Source organism: Dermacentor albipictus, chromosome 8, assembly GCF_038994185.2.
Source record: "Dermacentor albipictus isolate Rhodes 1998 colony chromosome 8, USDA_Dalb.pri_finalv2, whole genome shotgun sequence".
NCBI lineage: Eukaryota > Metazoa > Arthropoda > Arachnida > Ixodida > Ixodidae > Dermacentor > Dermacentor albipictus.
In genome coordinates, this window is record NC_091828.1 from 22,709,352 (window position 1) to 22,733,475 (window position 24,124).

Consider the following 24,124-nt stretch of genomic DNA (forward strand, 5'->3'; position numbering starts at 1 on the left):
ACACTTATAGCACAACGATAGCGGCGAACACAGTCGGCGATCGTCGAAAATCTGATCAGCGGGTCAAGCGCGTCGGCTTTTATACAGCAATCATCGAATGTTCCAGATTAAACCATAGAGAAAGGGATTGAACAAGAGCGGACACTCGGCGAAAATTGGAAACAGGAAATACGTCACGCTATACTTTTAACATCGACGAATTGGGGTCGCGAGCATCGAAAAAAAGAAGAATGTGAAATGAGAGTAACAGAAATTGTTTTTTTTTATTCTTTCCCGGAAAAATTAAATATATCTGCGTATAAATTAAATTAAACTTTGTGGCGCACTTCCGTTGCCTAGCGACAGGCGAACCGGCGAATGACGAGCCAGACATGAGCCAGATGTTTGCGTCATTCGGCAGACACACCGCCGAAGCGGGAGGGACCGGCCGCGCGTCTGAGCGTTGGACTGTTCGGGCACCCGTCTGCCTGTTTTTCTATTTTGGGATTTAGCCTGGCTTGGTGGCCTCCCGGCGAATTATTGCATTCATTCGGAACTTCGACATGGCAGCACTGCACTATTGGACTACGGCAAGGTGAGAAACATTGTTCGACAGTCTGTGCGACGCACTTCAAGCAATTCAATTAGGCTTACTGCCCGGCCACTAGGCTAGACTTGTGACGCAGTTAACGAAAAACAGCGTGGCCGTCGTGGAGCAGTTCATTTGAATTAAATCGTACTGGGAGATGTTCGCGACGCTTCCTATAAGCCCCAATATTGTTTTAACTAATTTCGGTAGTTTTTGGGCACGCTAGTCGCACAGGGTGCTGTGACGCAGTTCCGCGTTTACGGAATTTTACTGCGACAAGTTTTGGCGCTTTCTCGGACTTCCAACATTATTGAAACTAATTTAATTACTTTTTGGGCTACCTTTCGAGCGCAGTGGGCGCGCCTGGCACTGTGACTCGGTTAGCGAAAATCAGGTCGGCCGTGGTGCGCGGTTCCTCGCTTTAATGCACTGACAAGTTCATGGCGCTTTTCTTTCTCTGACGCCCGATAGTGTTGAAAATTATTTTCGATACTTTTATGTGAGGCCCGCTCGCCGCGCCTGTTGTGACGCAGCGAAAAGCAGCTCGGCCGCGGTGAGTTAGTTTGGCGCGTACTGAATCTCACTGCGACAAATTTGTCGCAATTTTTGTCCCCGCAACAATTTAAGCCTTCTTTCGGTACCCACGCTTGTCAAAAACGCGACGAGCAATCGTCAAGAGTGATAACACGGGAGTGCGTTGCTTGCGCCTGCAGAACGTACAAGTGATAAGCCAAGGAGTTCAAACGCCAGGAACTAGTAACTCGAAAATTCTGTCTTCTGAACGGCACCCACGCATGTTCTCTTGAGTGCGAGTAGAAGGAATTCTGCGAGCGTCCAGCATACTCTGGTTGAGAGGCTGTGTTGTGGCCACCTCTGTGTACTCGTAGCGTACTACCGCGTCGGTTGTAGCCAAGTTCGCGAAACGCGCCGTTGCCCGCGCATTCGTGCTATTAAAGTGCAGGAAATAAGTATTGGGAAGAGGGGAATGCTTGGAATTAGAATGTGTTTTTGGTATGTACGGTATTGCTTGGGACGAGTTGGTTATTTCCTACGCCGTGTGTGTAAATACGAACTGCTTTTGTTTGTAATGCCGCCCACTCACCACTTTCGCACGCTTCGCCTCTACAGGCATTATTCTTAGATGTTAATACCAAAATAACGCTTGTAATTTTTTCAGCTCGCGTCGTCTGGTGGAGCTTCCTGCGGAAACTACTGCTGCTTACCTGGTGCCACAACGCTGGATGAATTCACAAAAGCCCGCGACGAGCATTTACAAAGAATAAAATAAACGTTTATTTTTCTACGTTTCACAAGGTGTTTTGCGTCTTTATGAAATTGCACGTGGCACATATTCAATAGAGGCTTATGAAGATCGTTCGCAATCAATTTTACTTAACAAAATAATTTGCAAATAAATATTTAATAAGAAATAAACATGTAAATACATATTTCCTGCAAAAGCAAAAAAAAAAAGAACGGAGCCGGCGTGACACGCACCAGCTAGAATTCAAAACGCGCGCGCACAAAACCGAAACCGGAAGTGTGCTTCAGGTTTTAACATCGACGGTTTGGTGCACTGGGGCGCTATTCTGGACATTCCGCCATTTTCTTCGATGCGTGACGTAGGCGCGACGCAAACAAAATGGCGCTGGTGTCCCGGTTTTGCCTACATAACGTGACGCCAACTTGACGTTTCGCCTAAGAAACTGAAATGAAGGCACTGAATGTAGCGTTATCGGTAAAGCAAAACAGTTTTCCTCCGCAGTAAAAATAAAGCAGCTATCTCAAAGCGTATGATTATTCTGTCGAAAACGCTTCTCGCTTCCGTCGTCTGCTGCGTACAAGCCGTCGTCTGCTTCAGTAGCTCGGATGCGTGTCCCTGGAAAATGGAATGAGTCATCGCATGTTGGCGCCAACGCGCTTGTTTTCTTTCTTGAGACAACATACGCGACCTACCAGTGGTGATGCGTGCACGTTCTAGGCCACGTTATCGCTATTTCGTGAAACGTAAGTGACCCAGCCCGACTCGGCTGGCTTAGAAACGGCCGAATATCACCGATAGCGTTGCGCGCGCCAGAGATATCCACTAGAGCGACGCAAGCGCCGGCGCTGCCATCTCTTGTTCATTTCGCTGGTTACTCGCACCGCGGGAGGAAACTTCAAGGCGCCGCCTTGCGTACATTTCTTTTTGTAAGTTAGAAAAAGGCCGTTGTCATAACTTTTGATTGTGCGAAAAGGCATTAATCTCGATTACAATACAAATGCAGCAGTGAAAAGGGGACAACATTGCTGAAAGTTTGCTATATTTAACCAATATTATTTCGTATAAACGCGTTCTTTTAAAAAACGATGGCCCAAAACACAAATGCCAACACCACCCGAGAGCGATGCAAATATTATGAGCACGCGTTATGAACAAAAGATTTTCGTGGCGCCAAACGACGGGAAAAATGTGGCGATGCGCATTCCTCTCGGCTGCCATTGCATATGGCTGCCCATTAGCATAATTCGCGCGGCTCGTCGCAGCAAAAATTATGGCGGAAAATCTCAGCAATGGCGGCCCTGCGCAACGTCACGCATCGTCAAAATGACGTTTACGAAAGAGCCCTTCCTGTGACGCTCCTCATGAGATATTCCTTCAGCCAATCAGCAAGCTGGCATGGCGCATATCTTGAATCGCCACCACATATTCGCGCAATTGCAGATGCATTTCACTAGCTTCTGCACGCTACCGCTCACATTCTTTTTGAAGCGCTAACATCACAATATATCTGCCAAGGACCAAAAAAATGTATTAGTCTATAACATTTGCAGCTCCACGTCACGTTTCGTCATCTTGATGAAAACACAAAATTGCATTTTGCAATACTTCCGCTTCTCGGCACAAATTTCAAAACACGTGACCTTTCGACAGCCAATCAGAGAGTAAACATGGCGGATAATGGCGGCCGTGCAGCCGCCATGCGTGTCCAGAATAGAGCCCCTGCAGTCAATTCGGCCGCTGGGCTCTAAGGGAGAGTCCGCTCTTGTTGTATTCCTTTCTCTATGATTAAACATTGGGACCCGCATGCCTTCTAAAATGTTCTACACCATTCGTGTCAAGCGATGAAATCAGATAACACAACGTTCGGCGACAACAGACAGCGGATAGAAGCATCGGTAACTTTCCAGAAACTTCGGATACATGCAGGCGCGTCCCGCGCTGTGCGATAACATTTGTTAGGCGACAAAACTTGTCGCCCGATAAAGACAAGTACACGTGTCAATATTTACCTCCATAGCACTCTGGATTTTATTATGGCCGCATTTCTCTTCCCCTTTACTGTTACTGTTTTTTTCCCTATGTGTCCATGTATCTATTGCCTTCGTTTATCCATACGCCAAGATATTTATATTCTTTTACGTGAGGTATTTCTTGGTCCCGTGTTCGCTGTTTTTATTGAATACCATAACACCTGATTTTTTTAACGCCATATTTCTGACCTAACTTATCGCATTCCTGTTCAGAGATATTTGCCAGACGTTGCACGGTCTCCTTTCTACTCTCAATATTTCAGCACATTGAGTAAGGACAAATAAGTTATCATCAAGGGCCCTACCTAATCTGAAACTGGTCTGAAGTTTTCCCAAAATGCCATTATTATCTGCCCTCGCTTGCAGCTTTAATTGCCTGCATTGATAACTTCCATATTATCGATGTTATGGTCCACGGTCTATACGAGCGAATTCTATCTTTTTCCCCCATAGCTTTATAAATTAAATTGATTCTATTTTCTCACCAACTGTCTGGTTTTCATCTAACTTTTAAACTTTTTCCTACTGCTTTCAATGGAGCTTCCTTGCTTATTGGTCCTAGTTCATTAATGAGCCTAACGAGAACGTCGTGTAGCCCTGTGGCTCTGCGCTTGGGAATTTTCTTTTCGGCTTTCTTCCAGTTGAAATTTGTCAGCGCCAGCTCCATTCCCATCTGGTTCTCTTTCGTGCCCCTTTTTTTCTCAACTACAATCTCATCTTTTAATTTGAAATTTAATGCCGCGTCCCCTACCAGTTTGTTTCCATCTCCGTCTAGGATATGTTGTATGGTTTCAGACTTTGTCCAATAAGCTTATATGGTTTCAAAATATTCTAGGTGCGGCCTTCTTTTTCTCACGTATTTCTGACAACCAACGTTCGCTTTCACCTTTTATCTTCGCTTGCACATTCTCGTGGGTCAAGCGCCCCCAGCATCGGTAATTCCGGCCGACGAGCACCGCTGCAGCCATCCCACCCTTTCACACCTTCCCGTCTGTCAAGTGTCTTCCCACCTTCCGCGCTCTCCTCTTCTTTTTTTACACAGGACCTTTTAAAGGCTGCAGACCACCACCCTCGAAGAATGCCCCCTGAAGGAGGAACCGAATGGGCTCCGAAATGTCGGGCTAATAAAATTCACTTATTTGGTTGGAGTCGCTCACAAAGGAGGAGGAAATAACTTTATTGCGTGTCCTGCGAGTTGGTTGGGAGGGCCAAATGCCCCGACTAGGTGGCGGCCAGGAGTTCATGGGTCCTGACGGCATCCTCGGCCCACTGGACGGCCCTCACAGTCACTCACAAGGTCATAATAAATTTTTCCAACCAGACAGGTAATTCTGTCGAAATGTTTAGCTTCGAGTACTTCGTGTAGCTGTGTAATAATTTGCTGTCACAATCTACGATTCCCATTCCGGGCGAAACTGCGACCTTTTTATTTCTACATTTAATATATGCTGGCAAATGTTTACCTTTAGACAGTTAAGTCAGCCATGACCCACTACAAACGGGCCCAACTGCGCTAGTGCAGAGTAGGGTATAAACCCGGGTCGACGCTTGGCCAGCGTCACGAGGCGTTAAGCCGTCGTTTGCCGGCACTTTATTAAAATGATCCCTATCCTATCCTATCAGCCAGCCAACAATTTCACATACGCTGTCTTCTACGTCACAATTTATTGCATCTTAGCACGTCATTCTGTATGTGAATACATTCTTGAATTAGATATACACTTCATCGCGTGCAACATAAAGCCTTTCCTCGAAGTGGACCATGTAAGAAATTTCGCGGTATATATGTTCAATGAAAATTTGGCAATGCGGATCCCCATCTTGCGTGTGCTCACCGTCTCCGCACCAAACCCAGACAAATTATCACGTCCGGTTCGTTGCACTTGATAAGGAACATTAATGGATGGTCGACGAAAAAGCGTGTTGAGTAAAGGGGCATCGTTGCACACCACATGGGAGTCGTCGTGGCGCTCCAACAAACTGTGTCCATGCCTCCCTCCTCGACCTCCACGAACGTCTTGTGAACTACATTAGCGACCGCCGGCCGCCCAATCTCAAATACACCCGACAGGTCAGCGTAGCCAGGAGCGAACACCTCCTTTGCGCCTAGGGCAACGAGGCTGTCCTTCAGCAGTATGCCTGTATCGAGTTTAAACTTGGGAAGGCTCAATTCCACGTTCATGACCATTTTGAGGCTAGACAGAAGCTCGCAGAGTCTGGCCGGTGTCAGTCTCTCCTGGAGAAGAGCGAGTCCGTCCGGGTCGTCTGGACGGACGATGACCATGGAAACCTTCAGACCTCTGCACGGTATCTCCACGGCCCTGGCCCTCAGAGCATCCGCGTGTCCCACCCTGTAGGTACAGTGCTGGTAAAGCATGTCTGCCAGAACGCTGTTCCCGGAGTCCACGTGAAACTCTTGCGGTCTGGTGTATCTCTACTGGAAGGGAGACTACCAGAATCCCTGGACGTAGACGGCGTTCAACAGGATCGACGCTGTATCGACATCGATGATTTCAGGCGGGATGAGTTCCCGAATCTTGGAGGCCGTCTCTTGCGCAACCCACGCATTTGCTTCCTGCCGCGCCGCTTCGAGACTGTTCTTCAAGTTGACGGACTTGACAGTCGTCCCGAAGAAATTTTGCTGAAGGGAGATATAGCCGGCTTGCACCGGAAGCTGCTGCTCGATGTACATCCGGCTTCCCACGTGGAAGGAGGCCTCGGGAGCGTATGTATTTAGGTCGGGGAGAAGCACGGAAGAATGATCGCGCAACTTATCGACGCTTACCTTTACCTGGAGCAAGCCGTACAGTTCCTTGGCAGTTTTGTTGCGGGCACTGGCGAGCAGGATGGAGATCGCGGCGGCGATGATTATGGGTGAGCAGACGATGTTATCAATCTGGTTGTTTTGGCAAAGGACTTGCTTGTACAGACGCAAGGATAACTTCAGCAGAGAGGCATCTATGTTTGGGGACTTCATTCTGCCAGTGCTGAAGAGGAGGAGAAGCAATGCAGCCACAAGTAAGTTGAAATTCCGACGCTCTTCGTAAAATGGAAAGTATGCATAGCGAGATAGAGCATGAACATTCTAGAAAAAAATAGAGTACTTATCACATGAGAGATTGTTACGGTGAAGTGAAGGAAGTTGAATTAGACTAGAGGAAGACGCCATTGGAATATGAACCTGGCAACGTTTAACGCTGGAACGTTATCTAGTGAGGCGAGTTTAGCAGTGCTATTGGAAGAATTAGAGGGCAGTAAATGGGATATAATAGGGCTCAGTGAAGTTAGGAGGCCAAAAGAAGCATATACAGTGCTAAAAAGCGGACACGTCCTGTGCTACCGGGGCTTAGCGGAGAGAAGAGAACTAGGCATCGGATTCCTGATTAATAAGAAAATAGCTGGTAGCATACAGGAATTCTATAGCATTAACGAGAGGGTGGCAGGTCTTGTTGTGAAACCTAATAAGAAGTACAAAATGAAGATTGTACAGGTCTACGCCCCTACATCCAGTCATGATGACCAGCAAGTCGAAAGCTTCTATGAAGACGTGGAATCGGCGATGGGTAGAGTGAAAAACTAAATACACTATACTAATGGGCGACTTTAATGCCAAGGTAGGCAAGAAGCAGGCTGGAGACAAGGCAGTGGGGGAATATGGCATAGGTACTAGGAATATCAGGGGAGAGTTATTAGTAGAGTTTGCGGAACAGAATAATATGAGGATAATGAATACCTTCTTCCGCAAGCGGGATAGCCGAAAGTGGACGTGGAGGAGCCCGAACGGCGAGACTAGAAATGAAATAGACTTCATACTCTGCGCTAACCCTGGCATCATACAAGATGTGGACGTGCTCGGCAAGGTGCGCTGCAGTGACCACAGGATGATAAGAACTCGAATTAGCCTTAACTTGAGGAGGGAACGGAAGAAACTGATACATAAGAAGCCGATCAATGAGTTAGCGGTAAGAGGGAAAATAGAGGAATTCCATATCAAGCTACAGAACAGGTATTCGGCTTTAGCTCAGGAAGAGGACCTTAGTGTTGAAACAATGAACGACAATCTTGTCGGCATCATTAAGGAATGTGCAATGGAAGTCGGTGGTAACTCCGTTAGGCAGGATACGACTAAACTATCGCAGGAGACGAAAGATCTGATCAAGAAACGCCAATGTATGAAAGCCTCTAACCCTACAGCTAGAATAGAACTGGCAGAACTTTCGAAGTTAATCAACAAGCGTAAGACAGCTGACATAAGGAAGTATAATATAGATAGAATTGAACATGCTCTCAGGAACGGAGGAAGCCTAAAAACAGTGAAGAAGAAACTAGGAATTGGCAAGAATCAGATGTATGCGTTAAGAGACAAAGCCGGCAATATCATTACTAATATGGATGGGATAGTTCAAGTGGCTGAGGAGTTCTATAGAGATCTATACAGTACCAGTGGCACCCACGACGATAATCTAATAGAAAATAGTCTAGAGGAATCCGAAATCCCACAGGTAACGCCGGAAGAAGTAAAGAAAGCCTTGGGAGATATGCAAAGAGGGAAGGCAGCTGGGGAGGATCAGGTAACAGCAGATCTGTTGAAGGATGGTGGGCAGATTGTTCTAGAGAAACTGGCCACCCTGTATACGCAATGCCTCATAACGTCGAGCGTACCGGAATCTTGGAAAAACGCTAACATAATCCTAATCCATAAGAAAGGGGACGCCAAAGTCTTGAAAAATTATAGACCGATCAGCTTACTGTCCGTTGCCTACAAACTATTTACTAAGGTAATCGCAAATAGAATCAGGAACACCTTAGACTTCTGTCAAGCAAAGGACCAGGCAGGATTCCGTAAAGGCTACTCAACAATAGATCATATTCACACTATCAATCAGGTGAGAGAGAAATGTGCAGAATATAAGCAACCCTTATATATAGCTTTCATTGATTATGAGAAAGCATTTGATTCTGTCGAAACCTCAGCAGTCATGGAGGCATTACGGAATCAGGGTGTAGACGAGCCGTACGTAAAAATACTGAAAGATATCTATAGCGGCTCCACAGCCACCGTAGTCCTCCATAAAGAAAGTAACAAAATCCCAATAAAGAAAGGCGTCAGGCAGGGGGATACGATCTCTCCAATGCTATTCACAGCGTGTTTACAGGAGGTATTCAGAGACCTGGATTGGGAAGAAATGGGGATAAAAGTTAATGGAGAATACCTTAGTAACTTGCGATTCGCTGATGATATTGCCTTGCTTAGTAACTCAGGTGACCAACTGCAATGCATGCTCACTGACCTGGAGAGGCAAAGCAGAAGAGTGGGTCTAAAAATTAATCTGCAGAAAACGGAATGTTTAACAGTCTCGGAAGAGAACAGCAATTTACAATAGGCAGCGAGGCACTGGAAGTCGTAAGGGAATACATCTACTTAGGGCAGGTAGTGACTGCGGATCCGGATCATGAGACGGAAATAATCAGAAGAATAAGAATGGGCTGGGGTGCGTTTGCAGGCATTCTCAGATCATGAACAGCAGGTTGCCATTATCCCTCAAGAGAAAAGTGTATAATAGCTGTGTCTTACCAGTACTCACCTACGGGGCAGAAACCTGGAAGCTTACGAAAAGGGTTCTACTTAAATTAAGGACGACGCAGTGAGCTATGGAAAGAAGAATGATAGGTGTAACGTTAAGGGATAAGAAAAGAGCAGATTGGGTGAGGGAACAAACGCGAGTTAATGATATCTTAGTTGAAATCAAGAAAAAGAAATGGGCATGGGCAGGACACGTAATGAGGAGGGAAGATAACCGATGGTCATTAAGAGTTACAGAATGAATTCCAAGGGAAGGGAAGCGTAGCAGAGGGCGGCAGAAAGTTAGGTGAGCGGATGAGATTAAGAAGTTTGCAGGGACACACAAGGTCATCCTACAAGGTCATCCGACGTATTGGCGCTCTGGACTCATAGTCCAGAGCGCCAATACGTCGGATGACCTTGTCGAGCCAGACAGCATTTCGCATTCACAGCGACGTCGCGCACGACCTGAAGTGGTCCACGTGGTGCGTCTTAAACCATTTTACGGACGCTAACGAACTTTCCTTATTTTGTTTTTTTTCTTTGCTATGAGTGCTTACTTATTACTTTCGTTTGTTTGCAGCATCGGGTCGATGCTTTTTAAGAGGGGGTATTGACACGTGTACTTGTCTTTATCGGGCGACAAGTTTTGTCGTCTAACAAATGTTATCGCACAGCGCGGGACGCGCCTGCATGTATCCGAAGTTTCTGGAAAGTTATCGATGCTTCTATCCGCTGTCTGTTGTCGCCGAACGTTGTGTTATCTGATTTCATCGCTTGACACGAATGGTGTAGAACATTTTAGAAGGCATGCGGGTCCCAACGTTTAATCTGGAACATTCGATGATTGCTGTATAAAAGCCGACGCGCTTGACCCGCTGATCAGATTTTCGACGATCGCCGACTGTGTTCGCCGCTATCGTTGTGCTATAAGTGTAGCCTGTTTTGTGGGCACAGGTTCGCCCAATAAAATTTAGTTTTGTCGTTCACAGTGTTGCTACTGTGTGCTTCAACGTCACCACCACGTGACAATATGTACGAGATGCTCCGGATATGTGGAAAGGTGTAATGGTTCCAGGATTTACATTCGGAAATGTGGTTGTTTCCTTGAAATCAGGTGTACAATCAGGACTCGATGGCAACCAAAGGTCAGTGGGTCGCCTCGCATTGGGCGCTCACGGGAAGACTACAAATGAAGCTATGCTGGGTGAATGGGCTGGGCAAGTTTTGAAGTGAATGAAGCTAACAGTAAAATAATTATGAAGAATGACTGAGGAATATGCAATAAAGTAAATGGGCTGCGAGAGTGTTCAGGTATTTGTACAGGAACAAGATTGATTCACAGTGGAGGAAAAGAACTAGGAAGCTTACCAGCAAATATGCGGCCTGTAGGGTCAAAGAAGGTCAAGCGGAAAGTCAGAGAGGCTGAAATAATCTCATGGGTAGCGGTAATGGAAAAGAAACCTGCCATGGGTAACTACTTAAGTGGAAAAAACAAAATCAGGAAGGAAACAATTTATGATAACTGAAAGGGAAGCTCATTACTTTTGGAAGCGAGATCAGGATGCCTTGGAATACGCACTTAAGAAGGGAAATATAACAAGGAAGAAGAAGCATGTGCTTGCTGAGGTAAATGCAGAAACGATGGAGCATGTTATATTAGAATGTGAAGATATCTGCCCAGCTGTCGATTTAGGAATCACATGCCTCCTTGAAGACCTTGGGTTCAGCGAGAACAGAGGGAAAGTACACATGTCCGCAATAGAGATCAGTAAGATGCGATTGCAAGATTGGTGGAAGAAAGTAAGGAAACGACAAACAACGGTGGCGTACAAAAACAAAGTTCACAATAGGGGTTCATAATCTTTGTTGTGGGAGTTCATCGTGGCTTTCTTTTTCTCTTTCTTTTTTAAATTTTGAACATAGGTAGGACATTTGGCAATAAAATAACAAGAGCTTGGTGGCGCAACCCACCACCCCGTATGAAATGGTACGTTCGTAACATCCATCCGTCCGTGCCGTTAAAGGGAGGCAGGGGTGGGGGGGCGAAGACGTTTTGATCATGGGGATCTAAATGGCTGGACATCCTTTCCTTCTTTTCGTCATGGAAACAGGCAGAGGATAGGTTGACCTTGACGCGGTTAAATGTTACCTCCCGTATTTTGAATGTGCCATGACTCCAGTAGCAGCCTTTTTCGCGAGTTCGTCTCGTTCGAAGGATTTGGGTTCCTTGGAAAGCAATTTAGCGATCGGCGTCTTCACAATGCTCGGCGACGGCGCTACGTATTCGGTTGAATGTTGAGATGTCATTCTCGCATTGTCTGATTGTTTCTTTTAGATTTTTTTTAGTTTCCCCAGTGTACGTCGCCGGACTCTCGGCACTGCTGATTTTGTAGACGACGCCTGGAGCTTTATTATTATTATTTCTTTGGTCGGTCTTTTGATTTAGGGAGTAGGTTATTGAATGTGTTTATCGATTTGTACGCGACTTTGAGGCCTTGTGTTTTCACTATTCGGCTGCGAGCTTCGCTGGCACCTTTGCCGCATGGAATGGACATTCATTTATGGGATAGGGGTGAAGTCAACGGTTGGTAGTTATAGGGGTTTGTAGTTTGTTTCATCTTTTTGTTGCGAGGTGGTTTTTCAAATAAAGCCATTTGTGTAGCCATTCCTTTTAACTTCGTTGAGAACTGTTCTTTGTTTCTTTTTGTCTGATTCCAATGAGCAATGAATTTTGGCTTTTTTGAATAAAGAATTTACAACAGATGTCTTGTGGTTTACCGGATGGTTGGATTCGAAGTGAAGGTAGCGGCCCTTCTGGGTTGGTTTGCGCTAGACTGAAAATTTTAGAATGCCTTCCGTTCTTGTAAGTTTTACATCTATGAATGGAAGATATCCGTTCTGTTCGCGCTCATATGTGAACTGTATGTCCGGGTCCATGGAATTTAATTTGTTCTGCAAGTTTTCGACCTGCCCTGTCTTCACGATGCAGAAGCAATTATCCACGTTCCAGAGGAAAGCTTTTGGTTTCGGGGAAAAGGTACTCAGAGCTCTTTCCTCGCAATTCTCCATAGTCAAGTTAGCCATGGCAACGGAAATTGAAGCCCCCATGGAAGTTCCCTTCACCTGCCTGCAGTAGCTGCCTCGGAAGGTGAAGTCGGTATTTGACAGGCATAGCTCAAGAAGGCGGCAGATCTCGTCTACACTCAAGGGGGTTCTCTAGTTCAGTGTATCGTCTCGTTCCAGGGTATCCCTGCTTGCGCATATATCCAACCTAATGGTTACTCTGGTGAACAGAGAGATCACATCAAAAGAGACTTCGATCATCTTCGATGCGTAATTGTGGAGTGCGTTTGATGAACTACTCGGAGTCGTGCACGTGGGATGCGGTCCTTCCGGAGGGTGGTGATATAATCTTGTGCAAGTATAGTGGATAGTAATCACAGCGGCGCTCACAAAAAGTCTACGATTGGCCGTAGAGGGATTCAGGGTTTATGGAGTTTTGGTAAGCCGTAATAAGCTGGGGCGGATTCATTCCTACACATTAATTTTAGGTAGAGATCTCGAGAATTTGGGCGGCTGCAGAATATTTCAACCAGCGTCTTATTCAGTACAGATTGGGTTCTCGTGTTGGGGTCCTTTAGTTTCTCATAGTCTTGGCAATTAAGTCGGCGGGTACCTTTTCCTAGTAGTCCTGTATGTTCAAAACCACGGTTGAGTTGCCCTCGTCCGCCGGTAGGATTACAATGCTTGTATCTTCTTTCATTTTTCATCGAGGAAGCTCACGACAGGAGAAATTTCAGTCTTGGCACAAGGTCAGAAATTTAATGTTGCCAGAAATAAACCCCTTTCCCCAAGAGGATCGCCGCCCTTGAGAGCAGCCTTTGTTCCATCAGCCCTCGGCGCGCATAAATTTTGTGCGCACCACAGATCGCTTTCAATGTAGGGCCCGCGTGACCATGCTCAGCGGTGTTCAGAGTTCGCGGACACACTGTGCCTTGTGTTGCATTAGAAAGAGGACATTCAGTGCTTTCAAATAACACTTTGTGGCATCATCCAGCATGAAGTGTTGCTCGGCGAATACCTAGATGAAATAGCATGTGTTGGTGAGTCGTAATTTTGGCTATTCGTGCGAGTTCAATGTATTTTATAAACTCGTTCTAGGGCTGCCGCTCATAAATTTGCCGGTTAATCGGAGCATCATCATCATCCTCACCATCATCATCATCAGCCTGGTTACGCCCACTGCAGGGCAAAGGCTTCTCCCATACTTCTCCAACTACCCCGGTCATGAACTTTGAACTTTGAACTTTATTTGTATTTATACAACGCACAGATAGCAGGGGCACAGACAAAAATCCATGAAATCGGCTTGACTAGGTACTATTTGTGGCCATGTTGTCCCTTAAAACTTCTTAATCTCATCCGCCCACCTTACTTTCTGCCGCCCCCTGCTACGCTTCCCTTCCCTTCGAATTAAGTCTGTAACCCTTAATGACCATCGGTTAACTTCCCTCCTCATCACATGTCCTGCCCATGCCCATTTCTTTTTCTTGATTTCAACTAAGATGTCATTAACTCGCGTTTGTTCCCTGACCCAATCTGCTCTTTTCTTATCCCTTAACGTTACACCTATCATTCTTTCCATAGCTCGTTGCGTCGTCCTCAATTTGAGTAGAACCCTTTTCGTAAGCTTCCAGGTTTCTGCCCCGTACGTGAGTACTGGTAAGACACAGCTATTATACACTTTTCTCTTGAGGGATAATGGCAACCTGCTGTTCATGATCTGAGAATGCCTACCAAACGCACCCCAGCCCATTCTTATTCTTCTGATTATTTCAGTCTCATGATCCGGATCCGTTGTCACTACCTGTCCTAAGTAAATATATTCCCTTTCTACCGATATGTATTCGGGATATGCTTAAAGTTTAAAGACAGCGATCGCCCCGGGCTCTTCCTAGTCGTCGTTGCTTCTTGCGCGCTGCTTAGAATGGATTACTGTCAATTCTCACGCTTCGCCACTGTTCTAGATTCTGGAAGAGCATGACCTCAGAGATTGGCAGCGGGCGTGGGCTTATGTGCTGCCTGATTTCGGAGGCTATGGTAGGGAATCACTGCTGAAAACGATCATGCCGGATGTCCCTTTGCAGCTCAACACATAGCTCGACGTAGGTCGTAAGAAGTGTATGCACAGGAAAAAAATTAATAGAAAATCTGCACACGTGCCTTTCTGGTGGGACATAAACGGAAAGAGCTCTATACCGCTGACCGCATTGCAATACGATGAGTACAATGTCAGCAAAGAGGTTGCTGGGATACAGTAGTTTTATTGCGGAATCTTATACACCTGGTGCTTGACTCCTCTTGAGAACACATCCACCAATCTATGGTTGTTAATGCCAAACGCTTTCTTCAGAAACCAAATTTACGCTGTGGCAGCGGCACCATGAATGCCGTAGTAGTATACAAAGCTGAGGTAGTCAGAGTGGTCATCAGGCTATTCTATACTATACCATTGATATTAGTAATGCTGGCTACATAATAGATATCAAAGCTGTGGGCTACACATTTGATGCTCTCCGTGTGTTTCCTTCATGAACCTGCAAAGAAAACGTTGAATATGTATATTAGAATGCGCTGTTCCCTACTTTGATGATGTGTTGAATATTCACTTCTTCCAACACCATCAGGTTAAATGACACGACGTCGAAAACGAGGTAATATTCGAAATGATCACAGTTACGGAGCATATTTAATGCTGCTCGCTTCAACTGCTAGTCTTATTTTAGTCGAAACAATTTGGAAAAGAAAAGTGGCGTGTTCACCTTCCACCTTAATTTCATTGCAGATTTTACTTCTTAGAAAGAAATGAGACACCACTAACAATCAACAAAGATTGACCATATGCTGCTTGCGTCTCTGAAATTCGGAGTGCGCGCACGCGTTATCAGAGGCCACATCTTGCACAAGGCATCTCCGGTACCTGCCCATGTTGCAAGTGGCACGGACTAAGCCTCAAAGGCGCGGAAGGCAATATAAAGGCTACAGACGCGGCTTACGATCGCGTACGATAATGCCATCGTGTACTTAAACTGATCTGCACAATCAAGAACACTTGGCAAAAAAAAAAATCATTTCTGATCCTCCCTACTTCGCAGCGACGAACGACAAGGCCTACAATTTAATTTTGATATCGGCAATTTATATTAATCATCGGATTATCAAACATGGCTTCACCTCGTCGAAAATGTAAAAAAAAAAGAATGTGGCCCTTATGCGGATCTATACGGTATGTGGAAGAAAGAAAGCGTTCTGTTGAAGCCCTGCATCAAGTTACAGTCCCGTTTCCTTGAAGAGCACTGCTTTTGCAGACCAAGACCAGCACGGCGCAATATGATATGCGGAAAGCGTTGTCGAAAACACGAATGGTCACCGACAAATATAGCTTGCCAAATGCAAAAAAAAAGAAACATTGCTTAGACATTTAGCATGCATGAAATAAAATACAGGCCCTTGCGACTTGCGTGCGCTCAAAATATACAGATTGAGCACCCCCGTGTAGAAGTCCGTTGTGTATGGATGGATGGATGGAATAACTTTATTGAAAGTCCTGCGAGCTACGGGACGCAAGGTCCCATAGAGCGGGCTGCTCTATGGTCCGTACTGCGTAATGGTTCTTGTAGCCTGGCGGAGTCTTGATCCTTGTTTGCGTGGGTCCGACAACACGACTAGAGCAAGTGGTGTACGTCTAGTGTGCTATGGCAATTTACGCAATGTGATGTTTTGTATAGGCCAGACATGTAATGATGTAGTCTGTTCTGCGTGGGGTACGTGTTTGTTTGAAGCATTCTGAACGTGAGGGCTTGAGGCCTGGTGAGCTTATTTTGAGGTGTGCTGTTTATTCTACGGTCTAGATAAAAGTGCTTTGTTATCTCGTTATATGTGGAGGAAGGGTCCCGATTCTCGCTGGGATGGTCACGACCAGAATAGGTGGCATCGCGGAGGGTTAGGTCTCGCGCGCTCCTGTGAGCCATCTGATTGAGATTGCGAGGGGCGTCCTCGATTTTTCCGAGATGTGCCGGGAAGCAGCAGGTGGTGTGATGCTGCAGCGGTGCGGATCTATTGATTATTTGTAGCGCTTGTCTTGCAACTGCTCCTTTCTGAGAGGCTTTGACGGCCGAGTGTGAATCGCTGTAGACGTGGGTGGTGGTCGGGTCTGTGAGCGCGAGTGCGAGGGCGACCTGTTCTGCTATCTCGGACTTGTGGCTCTTGACTGCGAGAGCGTTTGTGACTTGACCTTGCTTATTGATCGTGGTGGCAACGAAGGCCTTCCTGGTCGGGTACTGTGCCGCATCTACGAAACAGGCTAGGATGTTCTTATCAAGTATTTCGCAGGATAAACGATCCGCGTGCCAGCCTTCTGGGTTGATGGTGCGCGAAGTTCATGTTCTGCGGCAGTGGGCGAACCGTGTATGTGTTGCGTGTGTCCGTCGGAACGCTTTGATATAGATTCTCCATTACTGTGGTGTCATGACCTAGCTTGGCTAGGATTTCTCTATCTGGTTTGGTTCCAGAGAGTCTTGTCCATTGAACGCCCATTGTAACAGCACCCGCTGTAGCGAGGGCCCTCCGATTCGAATCGAAATCGCCGTAGCGTCGGCATATTATTCGCCTGCTTTCTAAAAAAAAAATGTAGCGTAAACTTCTGACGTCAATTTGGCAACAAAGATAGAGCAAAATTTCTCATACTCATTACGACATACTTTTCTATAAGACGCTAATAACACTAGAAACGCCGTCTTCCCCTCTTAAACCTTTTGGCACCATTCTCAATAGCACTGACGATACGTAACGCTCCAAGAGATGTCCTCTCACACAGGGTGGATGGGTGATCAGTCTTAGTCGCTTTCTATGCAGTGACGTAAAGGACCGTATGATTTTTATAAGGGACTGGGAGATGAGATCCAACAACGAACGAAGCAACAGGGCACAAATAAGCGCATTGCACAACAGAATGCCTCGTTTCAACACAGATGCTTATAAAATATATCCGTAGATACATTGCTACATGGAGTCGTGCATGGGGCTTCAATTCAAAGCCTGTTTATGAACACGTTGGTTGGGGAATCAGGTATAGCTATACTTGTCCAGCGCTGGCTTAAGTTGCGCACGTGTTGCGAAGGATGAAACTTGCGAAGCAGTTGTGGAGTAAGGCGTCTATTTGGACCTGCAGCAGTGCCGTTAGTGCAGACAACGTAGTGCGGTAATGACAATAACAACACGAAGAAACGAACGATACGCACGCGGCGCGCTGCTCTTTATCGGCGGCGCTAGCGCAGTGGCCACTCACACTTGACGGTGGTCCTGATGACTGTTGTGATCGAACCCAGTGCGAGTCGCATCCCTATGCCTCCGCTGGACGCTGCACTCTCCACCACAGTGAGAACTGTGCAGGACAAGGCCCTCATGACCTCGTCGCCGGCGTCCGAGTGCAGCAGCTCGCGCAGCAGGCACTGCGGCGGGACGGAAAGTTGGTTGTTACTGCGCACCAATATTTCGTGCGACGTTCTTGGCGGAACCACAGGTATTTTGAACGTCGAACTTTATTTGCATTGTAGGTGTCACGCGTGCTGCGCAAGACCCGACTCTCAACATGCTCATATTTTCTTAAAATAATCTCCACGGGTGACCACCGTGGCACGAAGCGCATATTGCAGCCATGCGTGTCGAGGCTCAACGTTGCTGTTGAGAGAGAAGATGCAGAGCACTCCCTACAAATCCAAAAGTATAGCGAGCGTTCCATCGTTCTTTCCTTGCTGGCTCGTGTTGTTTTTTTACTAGTAACATTTTGTCTGAACCATAACGAATTTGCCCATCATTTTCAGTGTTACGCCACGCGTGCGCTGCTTAACGTTTTGCCAGAGATCGCTTTTACCGAATTGTCGCTTAAATAATGTTATGAATTTTTGAGCGAGACGAATTTGCTGCATCAAAAACTTGGAATCTGCGACAAGTTTCCATGGTGCTGCACAATTTCGTGTTTATCACTGCGATCGCGCTGCGCGTAGAGCAAATATGGCGTCATTTTGAGTATTTCAAATTACATTCCGTCTTGTATAGTCTGCACGAGCGACGATCTAGAGGCTGTCTAGAGACTATCTAGAGGCCTTAGTCACGAAAAACTTTCATCATAAGCGTGTGCTATCGCTCACCCTCAGCAGCACCAACATTTTCCCACGAAGTGCATGGTAGCAGTAACCTTGTTCACATGTGATTGCCTTCATTTAATTACAATCCTATTTTTATGCTATACTATTGTTCCAAATATAACCTGGAAAAGTAAGCCTTCTTCATTCTCTCCCTTTTCGGCACATGCTAAAGACTTGCTAAGCTAGCGCTCCGTTTTTTCGTTGTCAAAACTGTAACACGAATTACACGTGTGTCTTCTAAAGCCGCAAACACCGTTTTGACATCCCGCACCGATACAATCTTGGGGATTACGCACCTACCTGGTATAAGCGATCACTGCTTACTTGCATTTGCAATTAACATTTGAACTCCCAAAGCAAATAAACTCAGAAAAGCTATATATAATTACAAAAAAGTTTGCGGTTCTAAATAAAGAATTATTCGCACTTCTCGGCCCTTTCCTACCGACTTTCGAAAACCCTTCACTTCGACGAAATTGGGCGCTAAACATCAGAAACAAACTGAAAAGTACGTTCAAGCTCGCATGATTACCTGTGCAGTGACCGTTTGTCATTACATGTTGTCCCCGCTTCTGGGAAACTATATATATATATATATATATATATATATATATATATATATATATATATATATATATATATATATATATATATATATATATATATGTATATATATATACATATATGTATAGTAAGCGCTTCTCGTGCGTGATCGGCGGAAACGCACTTTCTGCCATTTTTCATCGATATCGTGTGCGTATTGCTCTCGAGCGGAGTGACAGGCTGCCAACAGGGCAATTTTCGCGTACATTAATTTTTTCTGTGGTCCTTCTGCATTCTTTATTTCATTCGTTTGTACAGTTACTTTTCCTTCTACTTTCGCTTAAGACCTCATAATGAGTATTCTATGAATACCGGCCACATGTCTAACAAACTTGGTGCGTTTTAAGGCGTGTGCAACATAACAAATATTGACTCGCAATCCCGGGTCTGCGAAAATAGATCCCCAGGGAAGCTGTTAAAAAACCACTACTATAACTGCTGAGGGGTATGCAATGCTTTATTGCTTTAAGGCAATGGTAGTAATATGAGTAACGGTAATTTTGGCAGCAAGCCGCCCCCGGTCGTGTTGACGTTTCTTTTTCCCGTTGCCACTCCTCGTATTCACGCTGCTCCTAGGGAGTGCTAACTACGCATTTCGTACCCGTAGCGGTGCTGCAAATACAGTCAGTTGATAGGCTGATTACTTTATATACTAAGGGCTACAGATGTCACTCCCCACGTCGCAAGCTGGCGTCGTCGCGGCAGCTTGCGCCACAATAATCTTTACCGGAAAACGTATGCGGGGAACGCTACGGCCTTCGCATTGTTATCAGGATCGCCTTATCAACAATTATGCGGTTCGGATGCTTATATAATGCTTGTTCTTTATTTAAACGAATATTGTTCTATGATTTGTATGCGTAATATTAAAGAATGCATGTACCAATCGCTTAACTTTGCTGAGTGTTTGTAGCCTAAGCGTTATGGCGGTAGGAGCTACTTCTCCTGGCCTGCACTGCCACCGAGATCGGCCCGCATTTATTGCTAACGAACGCGGACACGAAAAATGCCGACCGCCGAGAGGCTAACAATTTCGCTGTAAAGTGCATGTCAAATATGAGACGGAATCATCATAGGATGTGTTTAGCTACAAATAACCACTCAGTCGAAGGTATTTTGACCTGTCGAGGTGGCTCAGTGGCTAACGTGTTGCGCTACTGAGCCCAAGAGTGCGGGTTCGACCCTGGCCGCGGCGAGTGCATTTTGATGGCGGCCGAATGCAGAGAGCTCCTGTACCGCCCATTAAGTGCAAGTTAAAGAACCAAGGGTACACAATTTATTCCAGAAAGCCCGAGCTACGGTGTCCTTCATAGCCGACTATGTACGTAGGTTTGAGAAGTTGAAAGCCACAACTTAAAGAATTTTGGTGCAGGTTGAAATGGCCCAGAAATAGGGATCTATGTGTAGATGAATGAAGCTGCATTTTCAGAGTACGCTACTGTTATTTTATGTTTAAGCTGTTGAAATGCGACGGCAAGTTTCGACAAATCCGTGCAAATTTTGTCAGTACTACGCCAGTACCATTCCTTATTATTGCTATACCAATGATATTGTCGCGAAGCACTTTGAGCAGTAAGCGTTTGCGACTAGAACGTTGGAGCAGCGAGAGGTAGTGTAGCCGACCGAGCACCGAAACAAGGTTGTTCTTTCTCGTCGTCGTTGTCTCTTTCCTAGCCACAGCCCCACTGCTCCCTATTTTACAGTACAATATGAACATTTCAAGAGTATTTCTGCCGTCGGAATCGCCGTGAGGTTTCACATTGAGTCCAAGGGCGATAAAATCTTCACCGGGCGTCGTATGCTGTATGTGGGAGTCAAAGCGTGCGAGGGTAAGTCGGCGATCGCGGCTCGATCACGCGCACGAACGAGAGGAAAGCGGGAAGGAAGTGCACCGCCTTCCGTCGCGCGCATGGCTCCGTGGGAAGGGCACGGAGGGGGGCGCGTTCTACTCTGGGCGACCCGGGCGGCTGCGCGCGGTTGCCCGGGCCGCTGTACCTCGAAAGCCATCTGCCACGGGGATAACAGAGTGCGATTCGCGCTGTATTTTCGCGACCGAGTTCGCGTTGATGCGAGACGCAGCACGAAGGTCTATTCGCTCGCTGCTGCAGCCGCACTTCCTCACTCCAGCATTGCGACAGCGAGTTTCCGTGGTCATCGAGTGAGATGCGTTCACGCTTGCTTGGGCGCGCGTGACACCATGCTTGGTAATTTAGTTAGTATGCGTATGTTTACAAGTTTCAGTGGCCGATAAAACTACCATTGCTGCTTCGTATAGGTGTCCACTAATTCACTATCGCAATCGAACCTTCGCCTTTCAGGCGAAACAACGTCTTTTCTTCTCGCATTGATGTGCGTTGTTCTAGAGTGCTTCCTGCAAACAAAGGACCAGTTAGAAACCATGTTAGGTACAAAAATGTTCATACAACCTGCGATGCCACAATTTTTGTCCTTCTTCCCATATGTTTGTAGTATACGCTCAGTACTAGATCATTCACTCGGCAACACACACTGCGCCCGGCCGCAGTTAACCATGCATTTCGGCTTCACACGACGCAGAAGACGGATGGAGATATCATGGTTGTGTCATCCCGTATCAGCTGCACGGATTGGTTGTAGCAACTCGTTTGTACGGGGCCTCAGCAAATGCAACAAATACAGCAAATTATTCTTTCTCGGCAAATGGTGCCTTTACTGATATTTGCGAAACAAAACGTGTGCCATCGTTTAAAACAATATGTAGTCATAAGACATCTATTTCAGTCCATATTATTTTGCGTACGAAAGTTTTTATCCCCGAAATCACTATTGTATTTACAATCTCGCAATATAAGATACGCTTCTAACGGCAGCAGTACCTGCAATGTTATCATGCATATAGTGAAATAATAATTTAATTCTGCAGCTGAAATCGTTGGAATAAGTTAAACATAAGAGTTATGAGAGCACGAAACTTCAAGCAAAGTTAATCATTGTTTCTAGCGATAACCAAGATATATATAACTGAACTATTCCAATAGTTTTAGTCCGGCGACATTCTAAAGCTAAACCACAAATTCTTCAATCGTGTCAATATGTTCTCCTGTATAGCTGCCCTGTATATATTATTTTTAGTTGACCATAAAGTAGCGGTACGTTCCTCACCTATCGGTTCAGTTGCTTTTGCATTAGTTTTCTTTCCGAAATTGATTGAGTCATATACGGTGACGGAAGTTGGAGAAGCAGCACCGCGGACTTTGAACATCCATGCAGAAGTGTAGGCCGATCCCGTTCTTAATCTGTATGAGAGCGTGGCTTCGATGCGGCTAAGTGCATTTACTTGACTGGTGCTGTTACTTTTAAAGCGAAAAGGTTGACACATCCTTCCGAAGCCCGCTGTCTGGTGCACGAGTGAATGCTCGAGTGTCTGGTGCTTGAGTGCATGTGAATAGTGCCCACCTCATCCATGCGCACATAGAGGGATAGGTCAGCGTGGATTGTGATAGCAGTGCCACTGCTCTCTTAGCGCATAACAAACGCTACAAGCGCTTCTTACGAATGAAAACCAGCCTCCATTAGGTTGGACACGTATTTGCCCGATTGATCGGTTGTCAGTAAATTTGTAACATCTCGTGGGCACGTTGGGAACATGTCTGAATAAATTGAAGTTGAAATTATAGAATGGTCATTGCGCAGTTTTTTCGTGTTTCGGCGTGGGTAGCGTTTGTTTTCGCGGTTTAAGTTACTAGTTATCTATATAACGGGGCTTACCGAAATACCTGACAAAGTTCGTTTTCAAATACTCCGCATGACTCCGCACACCGTGCGTTGACCGTTACCGCCGAACGGCTCTGCCTAAGTCGGCCAGGTTTTCTCGAGTGCACCAAATGACACAAGAGGATCTTTGTTAGAGCAAAGTACTTACCACCAAGGCATCCACTACCTTCAGAAGAGCTTCATCCTAAAGAAAACAGAAAAAAATATCATACATACGCAGCAGACCAAAATTGCTGACAGCGCCAAGAAGCTCCACAGTGGTATGCCCTTTCACATGAGCTAGCAGCCTTAGATGCATTGCCGAGGAATGTTTGCACAAGCTATGGTAAAATTTGGCTCTTGCTTTGACGCCACTTTGAACTCCACAAAAATGCTGTTAGTTTGTTTGCCTGCAATCAGGCAACCTGATTCATTAGGCGGCGGTACGGAATATCTCTCACAGGGTAGAATTCGTCGTCCTCCGCGAGTTATCATATTATATCAGTGGATAGTTTCTTGTGCAGTGTAAGGTAGAAAAAGAAGAGGTAAGGTTGAAGGGCGGAGAAGAGGAGTAAGCTAGAATAAACAATGATGGCTACCTCGGCATGCTAGCTTATTTCAGTTGTATTACAAATTTGGCGTATTCGACGACTCGATACCGCGTTGTGCACCTCACCTACTTCGTTTTACCGACGACCATTTTTTCGAGCGTGATCACAGGGCGTGTCGCGAATCGCGACACGCCCGCGAGCATCGCAAGCTGATCCCATTGTTGAGAGCGCTCACGAAGGCGACCTTTAGCTACTGGTGGTGTAGTGCGACCGTGGGCGGCCAGCATGAGTGAACAAGGCCGAAAATCTCAGAGTGCGAAAAGCACTTTACATCATGTAATGGAGCTCAAGCAGAGAAACAGCGAGCACCAGCAACATATGCTAGAACTCATGACGAAGAATATCCTTCAGCATTCTCGGAGGACGTCGTTAGAAACGATAAAACCGGACGTCTACGACGGTGCGTCATCTGCAAGCGCTCAAGTCTGGCCGAGTTTCTACGCGTACGCGCGCGACTAAAATAGTTGGTGACGACACCTAGAGAAGGTTGTGAACATGCGCTTGCAGCTACGACGCATAGCGAAAACCCGGCATGACTTGAGAA

The 24,124-nt window shown here is 46.0% G+C and overlaps 2 protein-coding genes across 2 annotated transcripts; both read right to left on the reverse strand.

Moving 5' to 3' along the window:
• Positions 1-5,693: 5,693 nt before the first annotated feature.
• LOC135912146 (ipis-1-like) lies at positions 5,694-6,239 on the reverse strand. The gene has a single exon (XM_065444533.1). The coding sequence runs from the start codon at positions 6,237-6,239 to the stop codon at positions 5,694-5,696; it is 546 nt and encodes a 181-aa protein (XP_065300605.1).
• Positions 6,240-6,311: 72 nt separating this feature from the next.
• LOC135912147 (ipis-1-like) lies at positions 6,312-6,839 on the reverse strand. The gene has a single exon (XM_065444534.1). It carries the CDS (start codon positions 6,837-6,839, stop codon positions 6,312-6,314), a length of 528 nt encoding a protein of 175 aa, XP_065300606.1.
• Between the last annotated feature and the right edge of the window lie 17,285 nt (positions 6,840-24,124).

Bases quoted from the DNA above. Each gene is read 5' to 3' on its own strand.
- LOC135912146 (XM_065444533.1), bottom strand. From the start codon at position 6,239: ATGCTTTACCAGCACTGTACCTACAGGGTGGGACACGCGGATGCTCTG.
- LOC135912147 (XM_065444534.1), bottom strand. From the start codon at position 6,839: ATGAAGTCCCCAAACATAGATGCCTCTCTGCTGAAGTTATCCTTGCGT.